Below are 25,566 nucleotides of genomic sequence, written 5' to 3'. Positions count from 1 at the left end.
ACAGTCTGATTGAAATTACTTGGTAGTTGAGAGTTCACGTCCTTTAGCTGGTTTCCTGCAATCAGAGCACTCAACTTCATGGCTGAACCATTCACTGTTGCCACAACATTTGGTCTGATCGCGTCCAATTCATTGTCAGGCTTTCTTTCTTGGTGTGTTTGGATCTCTAATCCTGAGTGTGGTCCTTATATTTCGTATTTCATCAAACATGATAATGCTAACAAAGTACATAGCATTAATCAAACACTGGAGTGTAAAGATGATGCCGGTAGGACTGTGTGGTTATAGAATGCTCCAAAATCAGTTGAAATTAAATAGTTCTTCATGCAGAAAGTATATAAAACATGCAGTCAAAGGAATTCGGTACATTAAGTGCAACTTTTGATTACATGAGAAGTGCGCAAACTTGAGTCTGAAATTTGTAAATGACAATACTCAGTGGACATGCCTCAACTGTACAAGTGAAGAAATGCGCGATTAACATCCGCACTAGGTTCTAAGGATGAAATTATTGGTCTTCTTCAAAGTGACATTGATGCTCTGAGAGAAGAACTGACATTGCTAAAGCAAGAAAATATTGCATTGAAACACGAAAAGTGTTGTGTGTGTGAAAAAATCCAGTACTAGATGGACCTACTTTGGCAAATATGCAGTGATACAACTGACAAACAATGAAAAAAATCAGCCGCCATTATGAAAAAAAAAAAAAAAAAAAAGAAGAAGAAACTGGAGATACTGAAGAACCAAACTAATTTAAGTGGACCAGAATAACATACAAAAAAGATGGAAAGAAGCATTACAATAAGACAGAAAGTGAATTATTTATTACAGGTGACTCACTGTTGAAAAACATAGTCATTACAAACTCCAGAATTGACATTTGACCTAGAATAAGGACGCATCAATTCCATACACACCGAAACATCATCTTAAACTCAAGAAAGAACACAGCAGATAAGCATAGCAGAAATCTAAAAGGTGTTTTTATCCATACGGGAACAAATTTGCTTTGAAACAACAGCGAGGAAGAAATTGTAAACCACACAAGGAACCTCATCTGAACAGCCAGAAGACTCTACTCGAATTCCAGAATAATAATAAGTAGCATTGTGTACAGGAGATCGGTGAGTGACAGCTATGTGCAGAGAATAAATGACAACATTAAAGAACAGTGCAATAAACTAGGAGTCGTTTTCATTGATCCCAACAAATTGCCAAGTGCAAACTGTCTTGCCAAAGATATTCTACATGTGAATAGGTTGGGCTCAAAAATATTCAGTAAGATGTTCATAGACACTTGCCAGGTCATAAAAAATAAGGGAAACTTATTAGCATTAAGAAAGACAAAACCAAACCATGATCTGGCAAGAAATATGCTAAAGCCCATAACTAATAGTCAAAGTAGGTACCTGTATGTTATCCACTGGAATATAAATGGTTTAAACACTGATGCTCCAAAATAGATGAATTGGAAATCATTCTGTCAGAATGTGCAAATATTAGAGTTGTTTGTTTAAATGAGCACTGGTTTACTGAGGACACAATAAAAATTCTAAACAAAATAGGGAACTTCAGATTACCAAGTACCTTTTGCAGAAGAAACAAGCCACATGGAGGCTTCTGTATACTTCTACATAGTGATATAAATTATGAGACCAGAAACTGTCTTAATTATTTAAATGAAGAATGTGGGTTTGAGAGCTGTTGGGTAGAAATAGTGGACTCACTAACAAATGTGATAACAATCTCAATATACAGAACAGAACTATTCTTATCGAAGCTTCAAGTTATGCTAGAAGATCTTTGTAGAGAAAAAAAGAAAAAAATTGCAATAGCTGCTGATTTTAATATTGGTATCACATGTGAAAATAGCCACTCTTCAAGATTCACTGACTTACTAAAGAAGTATGGTTTAAAATTTTTGGTTTTCAGCAGTGGAAAAACACCATAGATGAAGTAAACAGTTTCATTGAGAAAATAAGTACATCATTAGACAAGAGAAATAAGGTGGCAGGAATTTTCTGTGACCTCACAAAGGTGTTTGATTCTGTAGACCATGCATTGCTTGTTTACAAACTTGAAAAGTATGGCATTAGCGGCAGTGCCGTACAGTGGCTTAAATCCTACTTATCAAACAGAAAGCAAAGAGTTTGCATTTCTTCAAATAGCACATATTATTTTTCTGAGTGGAAAAAAATAACTCAGGGTGTTCCACAAGGCTCCATATTAGGCCCACTCCTATTTCTCTTTCATGTTAATGACTTACCATTAAATATTAGCTCCCCATCAGTTCTGTTTGCAGATGATACTTCTGTCTTAGTTGAAGATCAGGATTTGGAAAAATTCCCAAATCTGTGATCAGTACCCAGTACCTTAGAAAGTTGGTTTCAGCTAAATGGGTTGAATCTAAACATATCTAAGACTCATGCAATGCAGTTCAAAACCAAACAATCAAAATGTGAGCAGATTAAGATTGTACACAACAATCAAGGTATGGTATTGTTTTTTGGCGTATCTCGACAAACATAGTGCGGATACTAAAAATACAGAAAAAAAAATCATTTGAACAAATCTCGAAGAACCATGTTGACCATTATTTAGAAAACTTAAAATATGAACTCTGTCATCCTTATACATGTATGAGATTATTATATTTTTTACACCAGACATGACTCATTTGAGGGACACCATTTTGGCCATTCACATGATACTAAAAACAAACAAAATTTTATGCTCCCCACCCACCACCTCAGACTGTATGCTCAGGGACCTCAATACATGGGGATGAAAATTTGTAATAAACTAAAAGGGGAACAAGTTGATACAGATGAATTTAGGATCACTTAAAAGAAAGCTATATGAGGTACTGACACTGAAGTGTTATTACTCAGTGGATGAATTCATGCGGGACAAACTAGAAATTTGAGCTGGATACAATGTGTTACACATTCCAAGAAATATCCTTATAGTGTTATTATTTATTATAGTGTTATTATTTATTAATGTAAAAAGCACTGTAACTGTTTGATAAATTTGTCACATGTCTCCTGTACGCAAACCAAATGGATTGCAAATGTATGTCATGAGATGAATAAAACACAATTCACAACTACTGCATCCTTCCGCATAAGATACAAATCAGCATCACATATACAGTAATTATAATCAAAGAGATCAGTTTACATTAGATATGTTTCACATGACATTGTGTGAGGCCGAATTTTTGAAGACCACAATTAATTGTTGCAACTGGGTCACCAGGATCATCACCAGAGTCATAAATACAATTACCTTCTACATTGTAATGGCACTGCATAGTGGTTAGTGTATTAACTTGATGTGGGGAAGGTTGTAGGTTCAAATCTTATTGAATGTAGCACTTTTTTTTCTAGACCTAATAAAAAGACTTTGATTATAATTTTTATTAAATTGGTTTCGTTGTAATTCTTTTTTTTTTATTTCTAATACTTCATCACATAATCTTCATTATCATACTGACTTATGAAATTTTGCTGCAGAAGATGGCCATGGCAACAAACTTGTTATGAATTTTTTCTGTCTGGAGTTTGCTCATACATGTTAGTGTTCAACACCAGGAACAAAGTGATCATGATATTAGATCACTTTCTCAGATACACTGCAGATCTTGAGGTCATGGTTAGATCAGTACATGAGTTTAAATTCAGGGCTATGAAACAGTTGTCTGCCTCAGTTCGATCATTGCTCACTCAAAATCAGTTGTCAACAGAGCATTTCACAATTCTGTCATACCTCGCAGTGGCCACTTCCAACACTGTTCCGAGTTACACATTAACATCCAGCAGTGGATGTGGCAACACAGTAGTGTCAAGTGGCAGATGGGAACTATCAAGTAATTTTAATCATATTATAGATTTGTAATCTGGCACTTTCCTATTAGACTCATTGAGCACCAAGTGAGGTGGCACAGTGATTAGCACAATGGACTCACATTTGGGAGGATGATGGTTCAAGCCCGCATCCAGCCATCCTGATTTAGGTTTTCTGTGATTTCCCTAAACTGCTTCACACAAATGCCAGGATGGTTCCTTTGAAAGGACATGGCTGACTTTCTTCCCTAATGTGATGTGATCGATGACCTCGCTGTTTGGTCCCCTCCCCCAAATCAACTAACCAACCAACTCATTAAGCCACAGTCTTTTAATACATCCTTGTCAATTTATATATTTGTACAGTTTCTCAGGTTGGAAAACTTGAGCACTGAAAACCTTTGATTGTAAAAATTGGTTTAAACAATATAATAAAACTGTGCATTTTTCAAAATGTAAATTCATTACGATGAAAGTTATGTTACTACTAAGGAAATGTTGATTATCACAAAATAAAACTTGAAATAATACTATGTAGAACTTTCAAGAAAATTGATTAGGTCAATGGGACTTTTATTCTACTGAATCCAAGAATTCTAGTGTAAAATACATTGGCACTTCTGTCATACTGTAGCTTTACATATCAAAATCATATGTGAGCACATTATATACTAAAATAATAATAAATTATTATGTAATGTGTTAAAACACAGCCCCTTTGGAGTGAAAAAAAATGATAAAATGCAATTATATTTTTATCATTTTGGCTATGAAATCAAAACAAGTGCTGATTATTTCTATTCAGCAATGGGAATGACAATACAGAAATGTCTATTAAGATTTTTTTGTCAATGACACTGTAAATAATAGCATAAAATAAATGAAGAAAAATTGGAGCAAAATATAAACATTTTAAATGGCTTTGAATAAAAATAATATTACATTGTTAAGGATATTTATATCTATATTATGAAAGAGATAATTTCAGACATTGTTATCTTACATAAGACTTCTGGGGTAATGTATATAAGGTCAATAACTTACGAGGGTCGGTCAAAAAGTAATGCCTCCCATTTTTTTTCTACTTAAAGAAATTAAGTTAAGTGAAAAATTTGAATTTGGCGCCATTCCTCAAACCTTCTTCTGCAATCCACTGCAGTAGTAACTTTCTGTGTCAACAGGTGGCAGCACAGCAGAAGTTTGTAAGATGGCCGACATCGATGTTCGTTTGAGACAGCGTTGTGTGATTGAATTCTTGAATGCAGAAGGTGAAACGCCCATACGCATTCATGAAAGACTGAAGAAGGTGTATGGTGTTGTGACAGTGGATGTCAGCACTGTTAGACGATGGGTTCGTCGTTGTAAGGAAGCTGAAGGGCAAACACCGTTGACTGACGAAAAGCGGAGCGGCAGGCCGGTGAGTGCAGTGACTCCACACAACATTCAGCAAGTTGATGACATCATTCGTGGTGACCGTCGGGTGACTGCAGATGAAGTGTGTCGCATTATTTCTCTTAGTAAAGGCAGTGTGATCACGATTATTAAACAATTGGGGTACTCAAAAGTTTGTGCACGGTGGGTTCCAAGAATGTTAACCGATCAGAATAAAGAGGCAAGGAAAACAATAGCCTCCCAACACTTGCAGCGCTTCCGTTTGGAGGGAGATGAGTTTCTGAAAAAAATTGTGACCGGGGACGAAACATGGGTGCATTTTTTTGAACCCGAATCAAAGAGGCAGTCAATGGAGTGGCGTCACACAAGCTCGCCGAGGAAGAAAAAATTCAAAACTGTGCGATCGGCAGGGAAAGTTATGGCAACAGTTTTCTGGGATACAGAGGGTGTGATTCTGGTTGATTTTTTGGAGCAGGGATGCACAATAAATTCTGTTCAATACGTCACAACCCTCAAAAAACTTAAAGCACGTCTTCAGCGAGTTCGCCCAACAAAATCAATGGCAGATGTTCTTCTTTTGCATGACAATGCAAGACCACACACCAGTCGTCACACCTCTGACGAGATTGTCAAAATTGGATGGGAAGTTTTGTCTCATCCCCCATACAGCCCTGACCTGGCACCATCAGACTTCCATCTGTTCGGGCCACTAAAAGAAGCTCATCATGGGATTCATTTTGAAGATGAGGAGGCCGTCAAAACATCCGTGCGTCAATGGCTTAGGAAGCAGAGCTGTGATTTTTACCGTGCTGGGATACATGCCCTTGTTCAAAGATGGACCAAAACTGTAGAGATGGGCGGAGATTACATTGAAAAATGACAAAATGATCCTCAATGTTGTGGTTTTCAACCTATGTAATTGCATTTAAATTTCCTGACAATTAAACGTAGAAAAAAAAATAGGAGGCATTACTTTTTGACTGACCCTCGTATTTACTGTACAAAAGTAAAGAATAAAATTATAATACAAAGCTAAAATAATCAAACCTCTTGTAGAGGACCCTTCAAAGAGTATAGGAATTCTGACACTTCCATCACAGCATTTTTGCTCTTTAAGTTCAATCACTTTATGTAATAAAAGTGAAATTCAAACAAACTGTGAGATACAGTACCACAGTAGATGATATAATATAATTTCCAAATTTAGTGGTCAAGACATGAACACGAGTTCCCTCCTTCAAAACACTGTAGCACAATTCTGGCCTTGTGACATGGAAAGTTATTCTTGCTGGAAGACGCCAACACCTTGGGGAAGGCATCAGTCACAAAGGGATGGAAGCAGTCTGCAATAATGCTCATGTAGTTCGCAACTGCGATGCTGCCTTTGATTACTACCACAGGTTCCATGGAAGCTGAGGTGAATGTCCACTGTAACATACTACTGGCCCAACTGGCCTGCATCCATGGTGTGGTTCACGTTTTGAGTGCCATTTACTTTGATGATGGCATATCCAGTGATGGCCATCAGCATGATGTAACAGAAAAACTTGGTTCATCTGACCAGGAAACACATTTCCATTGGTCCTTAGTCCAGTCTCAACGACCTTGTGTCCACTGCAAAGATTAAGTGCTGATGTTGCTGGGTCATCATGGGAAGATGCAGGGGTTGTCTGATGTTGAACCTCATGTTCAACAATATGCATTGAATGGCATCCTTCAAAACACTTCTGCCTGCACCAGCATTGTTCTCTGTCATCAGATCAGCCACAGATCACCACCTATCAAGCTTTACAGGGTGGGAAAGCCTCCAATCTTGATGGTCTGTGAAGAGGCATGGATGTGCAACACCTTGTCACCAACCAGTGACATCTTATATTACTTTATGTAGATATTCATGGCAGTAGCATATGAACAGATGAGCGGCTTCATCATTTCCCAGATGTTCATTCCTGTATACCAGGCCATTAGAATCTGTCCTCTGTCACAGTTGCTTATGTCAGTGGATTTCCCCATTTGTGGACTACAATGATTCCCCAATTGTTTCTACTCCATGTATAAGTGTCCACAACATCACCAGGTGGCTTTCAGTCTTATAGCAAGCAGTGATCGTAATATTTTGGCATATTAGTGGCAGTAAGCATCATAGCCAGCAGAAGTATTTTATTGAACCAGAGATGGTTGAGGGACTCGGCTATTCAGTACAGAAAGTCAAGTCATCTAATTCCCAAACTGTTATTTTATTGAGCTACCAGTTTTGGCAATGTATTACACTATCTTCAGGCCTCCCGACCGATATGTAGAGAGATTCCAGCCTTGGCTCTGGTCAAAACAGGGACCAGCATCTGAGGAGAACAACACACATCCAAGATGCTTTCAGGCTCCACCTCTGCACTAACAAACCATGTGCCCATACTTTACAGGAATTACACAACCTGTGCTTAAATACCTGTTGCCACGTACTTCCGGGAACCTAATCTACCGAGGACTTGTTGGACTCATGCCACGCATAATCACTGCTCCATTGCATTCCAAAGGTGGACCAAAATCTATATGATCAGATAGTTTATAAACCAAACTTTTAATAATGTGTGCCTTTAAACTGCTCTTCAGTTTCTGTGGCTTCCACATTTCATGCATGCAGCATGCATTGTGTCTAGGATGAACTAGTTTAAGAATTTTGCATCAGAATAAAGTACTTCATTGTGAAACTTATATAATAAAGCACAGTGTACACAGAAATTAAGTGTTATACCTTGTGTTGTTGTTTTTGTTGTGTTTGTCATAGTTCATATGAAATTGTAATCTATTATTAACAACAGTATCCTGTGTAGTTACAGCTAAAAGTACTGAGAAGTAAAGTAATGGGCCCCAACACCATTATTCAACACTTTTATTGCTTGCTTTGTATAATAAACTCTTTGCTGACTTTTTCTACATAACAACATTAAACAAACTGAGAGGGAAAGCATGAAAAACAAGCTAATTCCACTGCAAGTCATTATAAATGGTCAAAATTTTATCAATAAATCTGCATGAATGTAGTGTATTGATGACTTTTTCAGTTCATACTGCTATGTAAAAGTGTTTTTGGGATAACATAATAAAAGATAAACAGTGTTGATCCTAAGATATATATAAGATAAAACTATTTCATGAAGTAAATAACTGAAATAAATGCAGAGCCCTCTTCAATGTTATAAATATTTTTACTCTTTATGCCAATATATTTATTCTTGAGTGTTATTTGTAACTATCAATAAAATGTTTGTGATGTAGCTGTTATAGATGCAGCTATAACACCTGATACAAAATAATTTATGCAGAGGTCAATTCTGGTTAGAGAATACACCACTGCAAAATTTTCTTAAACGTGCCAGCAGTTACTGAGCAAAAAACTAAGAACTCACTGGCAACTATCCAGCTGGATATGCAATAACTTCTATTGAGAGCTCAAGATTCTGTTGGCAATGTCATGTTCTATAACATCATGCATATCACTTAAAATTTGAGGAAAATGAATAATTGCTTTGGAATATAACTGCTTTGGAATATAGCTTCATGGAAAAAATATCAAATGAACTAACCTCTAGGCCTCCTTCTGAGTCTTGGGCCAACAGAGTAAATGAGCCATAATCAGTATGTTCTCCACAGCGTATTGCTGCCTCATCTATTTCTGGTGTCCAAGGAGGATAGTAGAGTAGTCGGACACATGTTTCATTGTCTTCTCCCAGCATTCCACGGTGCATGTCAAGAAGATAATCTGTTGGAAGCTCTGAAGAAAAATATCTGAATCAGGACAACACAATCATGTTTTTACACAATTTCTGGTTCTTCAGAGAACATCTCTCTCTCTCTCTCTCTCTCTCTCTCTCTCTCTCTCTCTCTCTCTCTCTCTCTCTCTCTCTGCTCCTCCACACCCTCCCTCTCTCTCCTCTACTATTAATGAAAGTATTACTCATCCAACTCCTAGTCAGCTGGAACATTTACCGCAAGAAAACCTTTTATTTAATATTTTCATAACTTCACAGTCATCCTAACTGGTAACTTGTCATCAACTCTCTCACACAATATCATTGGATAATAGAGGGTGCAGCAAAAAGCAGTCAACCAAAAATGTAGTACAGTGTTTCATAATTGCAATGGATTACACAAAGCAATTTTTACTAATGAAATTGTTCAAAGCGTCCTCCATTTTTATACAGACATTGAACACATCGTTTAAACACCAAATTCCTATTATTGCCAAAAATGCTCTCAAATTCTTGTTCTATTTATTTTATTTTATATGGTATGCGTATTCCATAGATCCGTACATGCGGGTGATTCGCCTGGATGTGAAACCTGTCAATACAATTGTACAAATACAATTAATGCTACAGAATAGTAATATAATACAATGATATAGATATTAATAAGTATCACTTTTTCTCATTTACTAGCTGTCATTTAACTAGTATAGCAGTTCTCAATATAACATTATAACTATACACATTAGCACTATAACATTAACCTAATATTGTATCGTCCATCTAATAACTAAGAGACTAAATACATCTATTATTAAGAGAGGGCATTACTTCTGGAAAAGAATTCATCTAACGAGTACAGTGGATGGTCAAGCAGGTACTTTTTTAACATACCTTTGAACAGCGTTTCATTTTCTCTTGTACATTTAATATGATTAGGCAATGCATTAAAAGTCTTTATAGCAGCATACTTTACTCCCTTCTGTACAAGTGTTAAATTTTTTAGTTCAACATGTAGATCATCTTTACCTCTAGTATTGTAGTTATGGTATGAACAATTTGTTTCATACTGAGCATAGTCTTTATTAACTACATTCATCAGAGAGTATATGTACTGATATGTTGTGGTCAGAATACCTAACTGTGTAAAAAGTTTTCTACATGAGGTTCGTGGAGGAACCCCACACATGATTCTGACTGCTCTCTTCTGAGCAGTTAAGATTTTTTTTTGAAGGCTGGTGAATTACCCGAGAATATTATGCCGTAACTCATTAATGAGTGAAAGTACCCAAAGTAAGCTGGTTTTAAAATGTTGATGTCCCCAAAATGAGTAATGATTCTTAGAGCAAAAGTTGCTGATGAAAGCCTTTTTAGAGTAAGGGATACATGCTGTTCCCAGTTTAGCCTACTGTCAATGTGAACCCCCAGGAATTTAGTGGATTGCACCTGTTCTAGTTCCAGATTGTCATGAGCAACTACTATATTTTCTAGTATTATTTTTTGTGTGGAACTGTATAAAATTAGTTTTTTTTAATATTAAGTGAAAGAGAATTAATTGAAAACCAAGCTGTAACTTCTCTGAGTATATCATTAACATCAGTCTCCATATCAGCAGTAGACTTACCATCTATGACAATGCTTGTACAATTAAATCACCTGCTTTATGTTTATTGATTTTTGTGATGAAAACTTTTTCAGTATCACCCACATTGGAATATCATATGGTTTGAGGTCAAGTGATCTTGGAGGCCAATTGATTTTATGCCGCCTTCCTACCCACTCTTGAAAATTGTCACCCAAAATTGCATGGACATGTAATCTGTAGTGCAGTGGAGCACTGTCTTGTTGCTAAATGTGGTTATTTTCTACAATTTCAAACACAATAATAGCTTCTCATAAGATTTTTTCAAGATACCTTCCTACAGTCACAGTCCCATTGGAAAAATAAGGGTCTATCACACCTTTCCTGCATGTACCAGCCCAAACTGCAACACCAGGAACATTTAACTGCTCCTCAATAACAAATTGCAGATTTTCAGAAGGCCAGTACACACAGTTGTGTTGTTAACTCTTCTATTTAACTTAGAGCTTGTTTCATCAATTCACAGGATAGTTTTGAAAAATTTTGTATCACTTTTATTGTAGATCACACATAACTCACACAATTCATGCCCTTGATCAGGATCATCTCATTCACAATGTGTAGTAGTGTAGGCTTATAAGGCTTCAGAGGTAATGATTTTTAACGTTCTCCAATTTCTTTCAGAAAATTGTGTTCCTTAAAAGCTATTCTTGCATAAGCTGCAACTCTCATAAAATTCAATCATAAGAATGTATTGCCAACTTCTCATTCTGGTATTATGAGACTGCTATATTCTCTTAAAAATAAAAGTTCATCTGGATTTGACAGCATCTCCAATATAGTACTAAAGTTTTGTTCCGACAAATCTGAAATGTGTAATGCATCACTAACTCAAGGTACTTTTATGGAAAGATCGAAATATGTCATTGTTAAACCTCTCTATAAGAAAGGTGATAGGAGAGATGTCAATAACTACTGTGACCTGTTTCACTACTGACATCACTTACTAAAATATTTGAGTAGGTGATGTATTCTTGAATACTATCCCACCTGAGAAAATCATATCTCCAGTAAATCACAGTTGTTTCAGAAGAGTTACTCAATTGAGAATACTACTAACACATTCACTCAACAAATTTTACAAGCATTAAATAGCAAAACAGCACTGGCTTGTATATTCTGCAACCTATCTAAGACATTTGATTGTGTGAATCACAGTACTATCCTAAATAAACTAAGGTTTTAGGGAACTTGTGATACAGCCAACCAATAGATAATTTCATATCTAATGAAAAGAATGCAGAAAGTTGTACTTAGTAATTCAGCCGATGTACTCAGGTGAGATTCTTCTGACTGGAGAGAAATCACGTATGGGGTTCCCCAAGGATCAGTCTGAGGACTGCTATTGTTTCTTATGTATATAAAATTGATTTTCTGTCTAATATACAACAAGCAGATTTAGTTCTTTTTGTGGATGACATTAGTATCATAATCAAAAAAAGCACATATACAGCAACAGAAGAAACAAGAACATGTTCTTAAAAGTATCATTGTTTGAATTTCTGTGAAAGGTCTCACTCTCTCTTTCAAAAAGACACATGTTCATTTCTGCACATCTAGGGGTATTACACTGATGATAAATGTAACACATGGTGAGTAAATAATAAATAGGATAGAAAATTCAAAATTTTTTGTGTCCACATTAATGAGAATTTAAACAGAAAAAAACACATTTTGAAACTCATAAAACACCTTAGTTCAGCCACATCAGCACTTAGAATCATTGTGACTCTTGGAAACAGACAAATCAGTACGTTAATATATTCTGAGTGCTTTCAGTCAGTGATGTCATATGGAATAATGTTCTAGGGTAACTCATCTTTAAGAAAGAAAGTCTTCATTGCTCAAAAATTTACTGTAAGAATAATATGTGGTGCGATCATATTGTAGAAATCTGCTTAAGGGGTTAGGCATTCTGACTACTGCTCCATAAAATACTTATTTCCTCATGAAGTTTGTTGAAAATACAACACTGCAGTTCAAAATGAGCAATAATGTACATTATTACAATACCAAAAGAAAAACAACATTCACTGCATCTCATTAAGATTGTCTTTAGCACAAAAAGGGGTGCACAATGCTACAACCAACACTTTTGATCACTTACTCAATGATATAAAATGTCTGACAGACAGCAAAGTAAAATTTGAAAACAAACTGAGAATGTTTTTCTCTGACAGTTCCTTCTATTCTAGTCCACAGAAGAATTTCTACTACTGTAATGTGTAAAAGTTGGTTGATAGGAACTACTATTTCATTTCTGTATATTAAAAAAGCTAGTCAGTCATATTTAAAAATTAATTTGCAATGTAAATTTAAAATGACTCATTTCAAATCATTACAATTTATCAAACAAATGATCCATGGAACATGAAACTCACTGACTACGGAGCAAAACAAATGAATAGATAAAAAAAAAAACTTTTCAGAAAGACACTGAAAGTCTTAAAAATAAAAATAAGCCACTCTGAATCTAAAGGTTAGTGGAATGTTTTACGTAACAGAGAAACACACAACTAGATAGTGAGGAATAAACAACAAAGATCCATCAAACAATGGAAAACACATGATAGAAAAAAGTCAATATTGTGAAAAGGATAGAGTGTTACTCACCACATGATCAGTAGCAATCTATTCTTTTCATAATATTATCAACAAAGATAAATTTATAAAGTTACTTTTACACTACCATATTAATCAAAATTTTAAATTTGTACATATAAAAAATAGGGCAAAATTATAAATTAATTTTTGAAGTTATGGCACAGTATGATATTTTAATTCCTCACCTAAGACTTGATTCATGTTTTATAAGTTCCCTAAAGCTGTTTTTACGATTCTGTCATAACTTCAATAGCACACTTACCAAAACCGGCAGCTAGAACACGTAACAATAATGAAGCCACCCTTTGAAAGTCGTATGCTACAGATGTAACAATGGCACGGAACCCTGGTACTTCAGATTCTGGTAGCCCTCTGTCCAACCAGAGAACATTGAAAGTGTGGCGCGCCTCATCAGCTGGTTCCTTTGAGAACCTGCACTAACAAAGGAGTAAGCAAATAAATGTGAAAAGTTACACATTAAACAAATCTATACTGGATAAAAGAAATGTATTGAGATTACAAATTATTTAGGAATAAAGGAGATGACTCACTGAAAGGCAGAAGTACTGTATCATCAATAAGTGCACAAACAAATGGTAGACCTTGGCTAACTTTCAGAATCCACTTCCTTTTTCAAGCTTTTGGGAAAAACATGCACACAAACACACATAAACTCACCCACAAACACACACCTGTCTCCCTACATTGTGCTCAGTGAGTGCTGACTTCCGTTTGTGAACCTCTCAACGACATAGCACTTCTGAATTTCGTGAGTCGTTTCCTTTATTCCTAATCAATTTGTAATTCTCAACCAGAACTTTCCATACATTTTTGTACTGAGATTAATGATATGTGGTTGATGTTACATATCAGCACAGTAGAAGAGCAGTTAGCATCATGATATTTTCAAGAAAAAAGAGCCTACTTGGTCACGTATTCAAATTGCTCCATTATGAAACTTAATAAATAAGTGATTATGTGTAAAGACTGTAAATATTCAAGTTCCTAATAAATAGTTCTTTAACACAGCATCCATATGAAACACACAGCTGTGAAAGTATACGTAGGTAGAAAAAAAAATTGATTGTAAAATTTCTGAGGATGGCCATCCATCATGAAATAAAAACTTAATGAAAATTCCTTGTCCAAAAGCATATTTGTAACTATTATGTTAAGAAATTCGGTGGCAGGAGGAACAAGACTTTTGGTCAGCTGAATACAGGGTTATAAATACAAAATCAAATAGGGGTAATGCAGGAGTAGGTTTAATAATGAATAAAAAAAATAGGAGTACAGGTAAGCTACTACAAACAGCATAGTGAACGCATTATTGTGGCCAAGATAGACACAAAGCCCACACCTACTACAGTAGTACAAGTTTATATGCCAACTAGCTCTGCAGATGATGAAGAAATTGATGAAATGTATGATGAGATAAAAGAAATTATTCAGCTAGTGAAGGGAGACGAAAATTTAATAGTCATGGGTGACTGGAATTCAAGAGTAGGAAAAGGGAGAGTAGGAAACATAGTAGGTGAATATGGATTGGGGCTAAGAAATGAAAGAGGAAGCCGCCTAGTAGAATTTTGCGCAAAGCATAACTTAATCATAGCTAACACTTGGTTTAAGAATCATGAAAGAAGGTTGTATACATGGAAGAACCCTGGAGATACTAAAAGGTATCAGATAGATTACATAGTGGTAAGACAGAGATTTAGGAACCAGGTTTTAAATTGTAAGACATTTCCAGGGGCAGATGTGGACTCTGACCACAATCTATTGGTTATGAACTGTAGATTAAAACTGAAGAAACTGCAAAAAGGTTGGAATTTAAGGAGATGGGACCTGGATAAACTGAAAGAACTAGAGATTGTACAGAGTTTCAGGGAGAGAATAAGGGAACAATTGACAGGAATAGGGGAAAGAAATACAGTAGAAGAAGAATGGGTAGCTTTGAGGGATGAAATAGTGAAGGCAGCAGAAGATCAAATAGGTAAAAATACGAGAGCTAGTAGAAACCCTTGGGTAACAGAAGAAATATTGAATTTAATTGATGAAAGGAGAAAATACAAAAATGCAGTAAATGAAGCAAGCAAAAATGAATACAAACGTCTCAAAAATGATATCGACAGGAAGTGCAAAATGGCTAAGCAGGGACGGCTAGAGGACAAATGTAAGAATGTAGTGGCTTATCTCACTAGGGGTAAGATAGATACTGCCTACAGGAAAATTAAAGAGACCTTTCGAGAAAGGAGAACGACATGCATGAATATCAAGAGCTTTGATGGAAACCCAGTTCTAAGCAAAGAAGGGAAAGCAGAAAGGTGGAAGGAGTATATTGCGGGTCTATACAAGGGTGATGTACTTCAGGACAATATTATGGAAATGGAAGAGGATGTAGATGAAGATGAAATGGGAGATATGATATTGCATGAAGAGTTTGACAGAGCACTGAAAGACCTGAGTCGAAACAAGGCCCCTGGAATAGACAACATTCCATTAGAACTACTGACAGCCTTGGGAGGGCCAGTCCTGACAAAACTCTACCATCTGGTGAGCACGATGTATGAGACAGGCAAAATACCCTCAGACTTCAAGAAGAATATAATAATCCCAATCCCAAAGAAAGCAGGTGTTGACAGATGTGAAAATTACCGAACTATCAGTTTAATAAGTCACAGCTGCAAAATACTAACGTGAATTCTTCACAGACAAATGGAAAAACTGGTAGAAGCTGACCTCGGGGAAGATCAGTTTGGATTCCGTAGAAATGTTGGAACACGTGAGGCAATACTGACCCTACGACTTATCTTAGAAGAAAGATTAAGGAAAGGCAAACCTACATTTCTAGCATTTGTAGACTTAGAGAAAGCTTTTGACAATGTGGATTGGAATACTCTCTTTCAAATTCTGAAGGTGGCAGGGGTAAAATACAGAGAGCAAACGGCTATCTACAATTTGTACAGAAAGCAGATGGCAGTTATAAGAGTCGAGGGGTATGAAAGGGAAGCAGTGGTTGGGAAGGGAGTGAGACAGGGTTGTAGCCTATCGCCGATGTTATTCAATCTGTATATTGAGCAAGCAATAAAGGAAACAAAAGACAAGTTCAGAGTAGGTATTAAAATCCATGGAGAAGAAATAAAAACTTTGAGGTTCGCTGATGACATTGTAATTCTGTCAGAGACAGCAAAGGACTTGCAAGAGCAGTTGAACAGAATAGACAGTGTCTTGAAAGGAGGGTATAAGATGAACATCAACAATAGCAAAATGAGGATAATGGAATGTAGTCGAATTAAGTCGGGTGATGCTGAGGGAATTAGATTAGGAAATGAGACACTTAAAGTAGTAAAGGAGTTTTGCTATTTGGGGAGCAAAATAACTGATGATGGTCGAAGTAGAGAGGATATAAAATGTAGACTGGCAATGGCAAGGAAAGCGTTTCTGAAGAAGAGAAATTTGTTAACATCGAGTATAGATTTAAGTGTCAGGAAGTCGTTTCTGAAAGTATTTGTATGGAGTGTAGCCATGTATGGAAGTGAAACGTGGATTATAAATAGCTTAGATAAGAAGAGAATAAAAGATTTTGAAATGTGGTGCTACAGAAGAATGTTGAAGATTAGATGGGTAGATCACATAACTAATGGGAGGTATTGAGTAGAATTGGGGAGAAGAGGAGCTTGTGTCACAACTTGACTAGAAGAAGGGATCGGTTGGTAGGACATGTTCCGAGACATCAAGGGATCACCAATTTAGAATTGGATGGCAGCGTGGAGGGTAAAAATCGTAGAGGGAGACCAAGAGATGAATACACTAAGCAGATTCAGAAGGATGTAGGCTGCAGTAGGTACTGGGAGATGAAGAAGCTTGCACAGGATAGAGTAGCATGCAGAGCTGCATCAAACCAGTCTCAGGACTGAAGACCACAACAACAACAACATGTTAAGAAAATACTGTACAGATATTTCCAGATGCTACAAGAGAGGTGTTGTGCATCACAATTTTGTTTACTGTTGAAATTCCAAGATCCTGCATTTGTAGAAGAATCAATCATTAATTTTTCTCTCACTGCAGATACCCCACAAAAAGACTGAAAGTAATGTTAGACATTTTGGAAATCAAATGGAGGCTTACAAACCATCATTCTTCCCACATACCATTTGTGACTAGAACAGAAGAGGTGGGAAGTGACTAGTGTATGGAGTACTCTCTGCCATGCAGCTCTCAGGTGCACCAATCCAAGGTAACTTTAATAGGCTACTGGTCTTACAGAAAAGAGCTGTAAGAATAATTTGTGATACTAGCCCTAAATAATCCTCACAAAAATAACTCCCAAAAACTTTAATTTTAACAGTAATTACTATATCTATATTTAGAGTACTTTTGTTGATCAACGTGCTGGAGGCATACACTCTAATCTACACTAACACAACACAAGCACCAAAGAGAGACAATATGATAATAGGTACAGGAAAGCTTGAAACTCAAAATGTTGGCAGATGAAGGTGAGGTGCCAGTGTCTGTCATAATTAAGACCGTTTCACAGATTGCAAGACCTTTGGCATAAATTGCCAACTATTCATTTAGTGAAGGAAAGTTTCCAGAAAGGTTGAAAATATCAAAAATTAAGCTGCTATTTAAAATGGGTAGATATATGCCAGAAAGCTATGACCTAGTGTCACTTCTTTTAGCAGTCTCCAAAACATCTGAAAAATTGATGTAGCATCAAATTAAGGAATATCTAAGTGATCATAAGTTACTAAAAGTTATCAGCATGGCCTTTAGGAAGGTAAAATCCCAGAAATAGGAGCACTGTGTGACACTGAACAAATAATCAGAAATCTTGAAAAAAATAGCATAGTAGGAGTTAATATAGATCTCTCCAAAGCAGTTGATCTGTCAATAATGGCATTCAATAATTTCGAAAAATTGGAAGCACTATGTAGTCAAGAGTCTGGAAAAAAGGGGTTTGAATCACACACACAAAACTAAATGCATTGTACAACTGATATCACTTTAGTCCAGTCACAAAATCAGTTTAGTTTCAAATGTAAAGAAAAGGGAACTTGGAGTACTCCAATGCAGTATTTTGGTCCCATATTATTTCTTATCTATATAAATGACATACAGACCCCAAATAGTGCAGCCAAAGTCATGCTATTTGCAGATGACACTAGTGTGATGATAAGTGAGCCAAAGCAATTGTTGCATACAACAACTGATAAAGATCTTAAGCAGGTCCGCTCTTCATCTAAGGAAAATAAATTGATACTAAATGTAAGTTATACAAAATAAATGTAATTTGGGAAAATAAGTGAAAATGTAAATCCAGCTCTGGTATTGGGTGACAAAGTCATTAGTAGTGTAACATTTACAAAGTTGCTAGGACTTCATGTTCATGACAACTTAAATTTTAATCACCATGTAATAAAGCTTGTACAGCAATTAAGTTCAGCATGTTTTGCTCTGTGAGAGTGAGATATTTGTTGCCCATGGATATCTGTCTAATGAATGATTATCATGATCTTTGGAAGTAATTCCTGTTTTAGTTAACAGTCCATTTCAACTAGCATACTGTAAGAGGAATTTTGTCTTTCTTAACAGACCCGTGCACAAGTTGGGATGGATACACCAAATATAACAGACAGTATGATGACAGCAGTCCTTCTGTGATTTTCAGCGCTCACTGATTCGGTACTTTACTCCATGCCATCTCCATCCCACATAGGAAGTGTGCTGTGAGGTGTGGGAGATAAGATCATGACGTCTTCATTGTCTAAATAAATAACATTTTTAACTAGTCTGACAGATATGTATTAAGACAGACAATTTACACAGACAAGAATCCTCAGACAAAGTTCTATAAATAACATATGGAGTGATTCTGTGTTGTATTGGAAAGTATAATACACTGATAAGCCAGAACATTATGACCACTGACTTCCAATAACATAAAACCATCCAGGTGATAACAGTATCACATGGCAAGGAATAACTGTTAGTCAGGCAAAAGCATAGTGCATGTAGTATCTGTTAGCAAGCTGTCTGTGTGTAGAATGGGGAAGGCACGCGATCTATCTGAGTTCGACCAAGAGCAGATTGTGATGGCCCAGAGGCTCAGTGTGGCCTTTTCAGAAACTGCACAACTTATCAGGTCTTCGAGGAGTACTGTGGTCAGTGTCTGGAACATGTGGCAAAACCAAGGTAAGACCACGTCCATATGTCATGGGGTTGGGCAGCCACCCCTCATTACAGATGTCGGAATTTGTAGGTTGAGCAGAATGGTAAAAAAGACAAGTGGTGAACTGTGGTGGAACTAGCATCAGACTGTAATGCTGAGAAGAGTACAAGCATGTCTGAACACACAGTGCACCGAACACACCTAACGCCAGCCCTCTGCAGCTGACAACCCATGCATTAGCCAATGTTAACACCGTGACATCGGCACCTATGACTGAAATGGGCACGTGACCACTGGCACTGGATGTTGACATAATGGCAGACCATTACAAGGTCTGATGAACCCCAGTACCTTCTTCACCATGCTGATAGGGTGGCACGAATCTGTCGTCTTCCAGGAGAACAGCTCCTTGACATCTGTGCTGTGAGACAGAGACAAGAGGTGGGGCTTCATTATGCTCTGGGGAACATTTGTGTGGGCATCCATGGGTCCAATGGAGCTCACGCAAGGCACCATGATGGCCAAGGAGTATCAGACATCAGTTGCATACAACATACACCCCTTCATGACAATCATGTTTCCTGATGGTAGTGGCATTTTTCAACAATATAATGCACCATGTCACAAGGCGATGCATGTGATGGAGTGGCTCAAGGAACACAATGGTGAGGTCCAGTTTATATGCTGGCCGCCAGCTTGTCAGTTCTGAACCCAATTGAACACATATGGGATGTGACTGTATGTGACCTCAGACCTCATCACTCCCCACCCCAGAATTTTCAGGAATTGGGTGACTTGTATGTGCAGATGTGGTACCAACTCTCTCCAGCAATCTAGCAAGGCCTTACTGCTTCCATGCCTTGATACATTACTACTGTTACCTGTGCCAAAGGTGGACATACCAGCTATAAGGAAGGTCGTCATGTTCTGGCTGATCAATGTATATGCATACTTACCAGAGAAGAAACCAATGTCATTTGTTAGAACATGATTTCTCCTGGTGGTGAACTGAAATATACTCAGCCAGAATAAATTAACAACGGGAACTGAAAATTTATTTCACAAATGGTATACCAAACAAAACATGGACCATTTCATTCTGGCACCCTAAGTGGTGGATCAGAATACTTCTGTGCTAGAAAAGTGAGGACATGTTAATAACACAAATAAATTACCCATCAATTTAGAAGAAAATAAAAAAATTGAAAGAAAGTTGTACAGAAATAGATTGGTGTTGCTCTTAGCAATAAGATCAACAGCCAAAATTAAGATGTAGGTAGCAAATTATCTGGATGCATTGGAACTAAGAACTTTTAAGTAAAGTTTGGTACACAAGAAGATATCATTTAACTTCTCAATGGCCATTACATTGAAGAATATTATGCAAGTCCAAGAGTCGAAGCTTGAGAACTGCATCTATGAAGTATAATTTTATTTTCTTTGTAATTGTATGGCAGTCATGACAAGAGGCAATGAGGCAACAATACCAGAGTGGTTGGCATACACAATTCAGCACTAACTTACAGGCTGATTTAAGTGCTGATCTAAGTACTAAGCTAAGAACTGAACTAAGTACTGCAATAGATACCACAAATATTGAACTAGGTACTAAGTTAAGTACTGAGCTAGGTATTAGATTAGATACCTCAATGCAGAGTTGAGTACTAAAGTAGATACAGCAAATGCCAAGTTTGAGTGACGCATTACCAAATCTCGTAAAGAGAAAAACGAGATCAATAGCAAAATATCTACATTACAAATGATGCTATCCACTTTAAAGGAAGAGTTACTTACTGAGGTAACTAAACAATATGATTTAGTAAGAAATGAAGCTAATTAGCAATTCAGAGAACTAATTAATTGCTTGGTGCAGATTAAAGATGAAATGGAGCAGCAATTTTTGAAAGTGCATACACAGACCTCAGACTCTGAAATCCAGTTAAATGTTTTAGAACAAATGAGAGATTCTGATGCAGCTGAAACCAAAGGACTACACTTGCAAGTTGGAGACATTGCCAATAAGTCTATCTGGGAGAGATTATCTGCTTTTGATGCACTCATACAGTTGCGTTGGCGGGACATTTATTTGACTGATTTTTGAAAGCTATTTCTAAGTGATTGGTTGGATTCCTGTTGTTGTATAATGTGTGGTGTTTTCAAGGTTGAAGGAACTAATATTTGCATTTTAATAGGTACTGATAGTTTTATAAGATTAAGTATAAATTAATTATTATTAACACATAGAAAGGTATTATTGATGAGAAGGAAGGTGTCAAGTTCATCTACAATTTTTGTTTAAATTATCTGTTTTAACAAATATTGATGTCCACTATTTAAGTAAAGATAAAATAAGATGGAAAGGCATCTCTGAAGTGAAGGGTTGGTGACCTCATTCACATATTAAGCAGCTTGAGTTGTATGTGACAAGGGAGGTACCCACGATAGCGCCTTGGTTGTTGTTTTTGATGTATAGGCACACAGGAATGATAATTAAGTGTTGTAGTCCTCAGAAGAGACTGCAATCTGTGCAGACTAGCCAGACTTATGCCTGCTGGGTTCTGAGATAGCTGCTATATTACTTATCATTTCAATTTTTGTATAGAAGTTCATACATTCCTGCAATCCTGTTCTCTGGACCTATTTTCCCTTTGAGTATTCTATTATAACTATTTTTTTAAAAAGAATGGAAGGGCTATCTGGACCATTATGACCACCCAACACTAACAAGAGTGTCCCTAAAAGTTGAGTGGTTTAAAATAATATTCCCTCACAGCTATTTCTTATCATGATACCTAGAAATGCACATTAAGCAATATCAACAGCAATCTTTATTCCAGTGCTATTAACTACTGTTCAGACATGTCACAGAACAAGTTTCCTACACATTTCATTAATAAATATTATGAACCTTGCCCCCATCATCCCCAACAAGGCAACAGAGGCAAAAGCCCTGTAATTTTTGGAGAGGGCAGACAACTCAACTTCAAAATAATTTTAAAACATAGTACATATAGCACAATAAAACATTTTGTTATGTACAGAACAAGATGTGTTTTAAGGTAAATGTCACCCAGGGTGCAAAAAATGGCAGTACTGATAAATATTTAAGGAACCCAGTTGAGTGTAATTTACATTCAATAGATTAATTATGCTACATTCAATACATTATACATGATGTTTCACAATTTATTTTACACACTTCTAGAGGTTGTAGAGAGACTTAGAAGGTCAAGTTTTACATAGGAACCCATGTCTAGAAACATCATCCAACCATGCTACATCGCATCAAAGTTATAGGTGCTGGCACCTGTAAATGTATGTATATATGGGGTGATTCCCTGATGATGTTACAAACTTTCAAGGGTGATGGAGACCAATAAGTGTATCAATTTGAGGTAAGGGTCCCTGGTTTAGGAACAAAAAAGGAGGAGATTAGTGTTTAACATCCTGTTGACAACAAGGTCATTAGAGATGGAGCACAAGCTCAGATTAGCAATGGATGATGAAGGAAATTGGCTGCACCCTTTCAAAGGAACTATTCCAGCATTTGCCTGAAGCAATTTAGGAAAATCACAGAAACCTAAATCAAGATGGCTGGACGTGAGTTTGAGTCATCATCCTCCTGAATGCGAGTCCAGTGTGCTAACCACCCTGCCACCTCATTCAATAGAAATGAACGAGTTGAAAGTTACAACGAAAATCATTCTGATACCTCTGACAATGGAATACACGTACCAGTACTGCTGTTTCTAAGAATTCAGGATACGCAACTTTCAGAGGTGGTAGTATGGGCCAAGACAAGAGAAAACATCAAGTAAACATGGGCTCTAAGATGTATAGCTGAGAAGAAACTAGCTCTTGTTCATCTTTGCAAGTGTGAAACACATCTCCTCTATTGAACAAATGCTCATAGCTCTTAAGATATGCATTTTAAAGCTCATATTTACTAGACACTTTTTCTTGTTTTCATCCTTGCTACCTCTGAAAGTTGCATACTCCACATTCTTAGTAACAACAGTACCGGTATGTGTAGTCCACTGTCAGAAGTATCAGAATGGTTTTCACTTATAATTTTAACTTGTTCATTTCTGGTACAGCATCGCTTAGCTCAAATTGATACCTTTATCCTTTTCGGTCATCCTTGAAAGTCTATAACATCATCACGGAATCACCCTCTATATAAATACATTTACAGGCACCATCACCTATAACTTTGACACTCTGTAGTTGGATGACATTTCCAGACATGGGTTCCTACATAAAACTTGATCTACTAAGTTCCCTCTACAATCTCTAGAAGTGGATAACATGAATTGTGAAACACACTGTATGTAAACTCAGTGAGCAGATTATGAGCTGACTATGGCTCTTAGTGATGCTTCCTTGAATGTGGGAAGAGAGATGGGCATGTACTATTCATAGGTATGGAAGTTGATGAGCTAAAAGCCAGCTTTAGATCCTGATGTGATGTAAATAGCAGCATCTGAAGCCGCAGCATCATAGTAAACTTGTAACAAAAGGGAATGGTGACTGGTAGTTATGTACAGAGGTGTACATTTGGGCAGTCAATGTTTAAACTCAGAAATCAGACACAGGTTCTAGGTGCAAAAGGAGTAAATTACCTCCAAAGTGTACTTTGAGAGACATAATAATGTATACTTGTGCATAAATTAGTGGATGATTAGATGTTCACTTGTACCATGAGTTGGATGACTAACACTGTGTAAATCAAGGGTTATTCAGGGAGGATCTCTCTACAGGAAGACCTGTTGATGTTTCTTACAGATGCAAAATACCTTTATGTTGAGGCTTACACCAAAGTTGCAAAACAGCTTGGAGTCCATTTTTTAGTATTTACGCAGGTATCTGAGTTTGTCAGCTAGTTCTGAGGTAAGAGAACAGCAAGTGTATAAATATAGTAAGTTGAGCAATGAAGAGTTGCTAATTGTAAAGTATGTGACTCCTCAGGGTGGATGCATGTGTCATAGACAAATAAAATATCATATACCTATGGATATGCTGTCGTGTATCCTAGAAATGTTTGGTAAAATACCAGACCTACAATAAAGAGAAACTGGAACTTAAACCATGCCTTATGCTGGCATAGTATGCAAATATCGTAAAATACCAGACCTACAATAAAGAGAAACTGGAACTTAAACCATGCCTTTTGTAGGCATAGTACACAAATATAACTTCACATATTTTGCAGCATTTTGTATAATTTTTGCACAGTGAAAAGTAAATTTGTTTGCTATGAAATTTCTACTTGGGATTTTTATACCTTTTGCGCTCAGGTAAGCATTATGTTTGGGTTGATACAGACTTTTGTAGAGACGGAATGAGCAGTTTATAAAGACACTTATGCACATTTGACCAAAGTCCCTCAATGACAAATGCAGTGCAAGAATAAATTGATATCGCTTTATGTGGATAATCCACATACAAGCATAACTGACTGCATTAGTGTGTGATGTTTAAGGAACTAATAAAATAAATATTGTAAAAGAATGCTTCATGTTTGACAAGTAGAGATGTTTATGGTTTTGATTTATGGAATCAGAAGAGGACAACTTAAGAGACAGAAGTGTTGCCCATATTCACAGTATAAATGTAAAAAGTTTGTTGTCAGTTAGGAAGAATATTCGTTTGTTTTTCTGATGGAATTGTCATGATATCAGTCATCTCAGTGGGAGGATGTGTGTTTTAACACATCACCTTGGAGAAAGTGGTGTTGCCCCATAGCTATCTGATCACTGCATGATGACTGTGACCTAGGTACATGTTTTCAACAACAAAGCATACCTTTGTTTTATTGCAGTTCCCATATTTAGTCAAATTGTGTACCAGAACTTCTTGGCAGACTAAAGCCATACACCAGACCATGACTTGAATTCAGAACCTTGCTGCTCCTACCAACTGGGCTATCCAGGTACAACTCAAGACCTAACCTCACAGCCCATTTTCTCCCAGTAGCCCCTACCTCCCTCATACCATCCAAATTTCATGGAAGTACTCTGGCATACCTTGTAGGACTAGTACTTCTAGAAGAAGTCATCCTTTGACACTGTTTCCAGACTCAATTTCTCACTCTGCAGTGGACTTTGTATGTTTTGAAACTTCCTAACAGATTACAACTGTGTGCCAGACTTGTAC

General features: G+C 36.7%; 1 protein-coding gene across 1 annotated transcript in view; it reads right to left on the bottom strand.

Moving 5' to 3' along the window:
• LOC126263128 (uncharacterized) overlaps nt 1-25,566 on the bottom strand; it is a 200,189-nt gene that overhangs the window by 48,585 nt on the left and 126,038 nt on the right. Inside the window, exons 4-5 of the mRNA XM_049960153.1 lie at nt 13,495-13,664; nt 8,825-9,012 (exon numbers count right to left, since the gene is read on the bottom strand). Coding sequence (XP_049816110.1) covers nt 8,825-9,012; nt 13,495-13,664 — 358 coding nt within the window. The remainder of the gene's footprint in view (nt 1-8,824; nt 9,013-13,494; nt 13,665-25,566) is intronic.

Source organism: Schistocerca nitens, chromosome 1, assembly GCF_023898315.1.
Source record: "Schistocerca nitens isolate TAMUIC-IGC-003100 chromosome 1, iqSchNite1.1, whole genome shotgun sequence".
Classification (NCBI taxonomy): Eukaryota; Metazoa; Arthropoda; class Insecta; order Orthoptera; family Acrididae; genus Schistocerca; species Schistocerca nitens.
The sequence above is the reverse complement of the archived record's forward strand: the minus strand, read 5'-3'. Positions and strand labels throughout refer to the sequence as shown.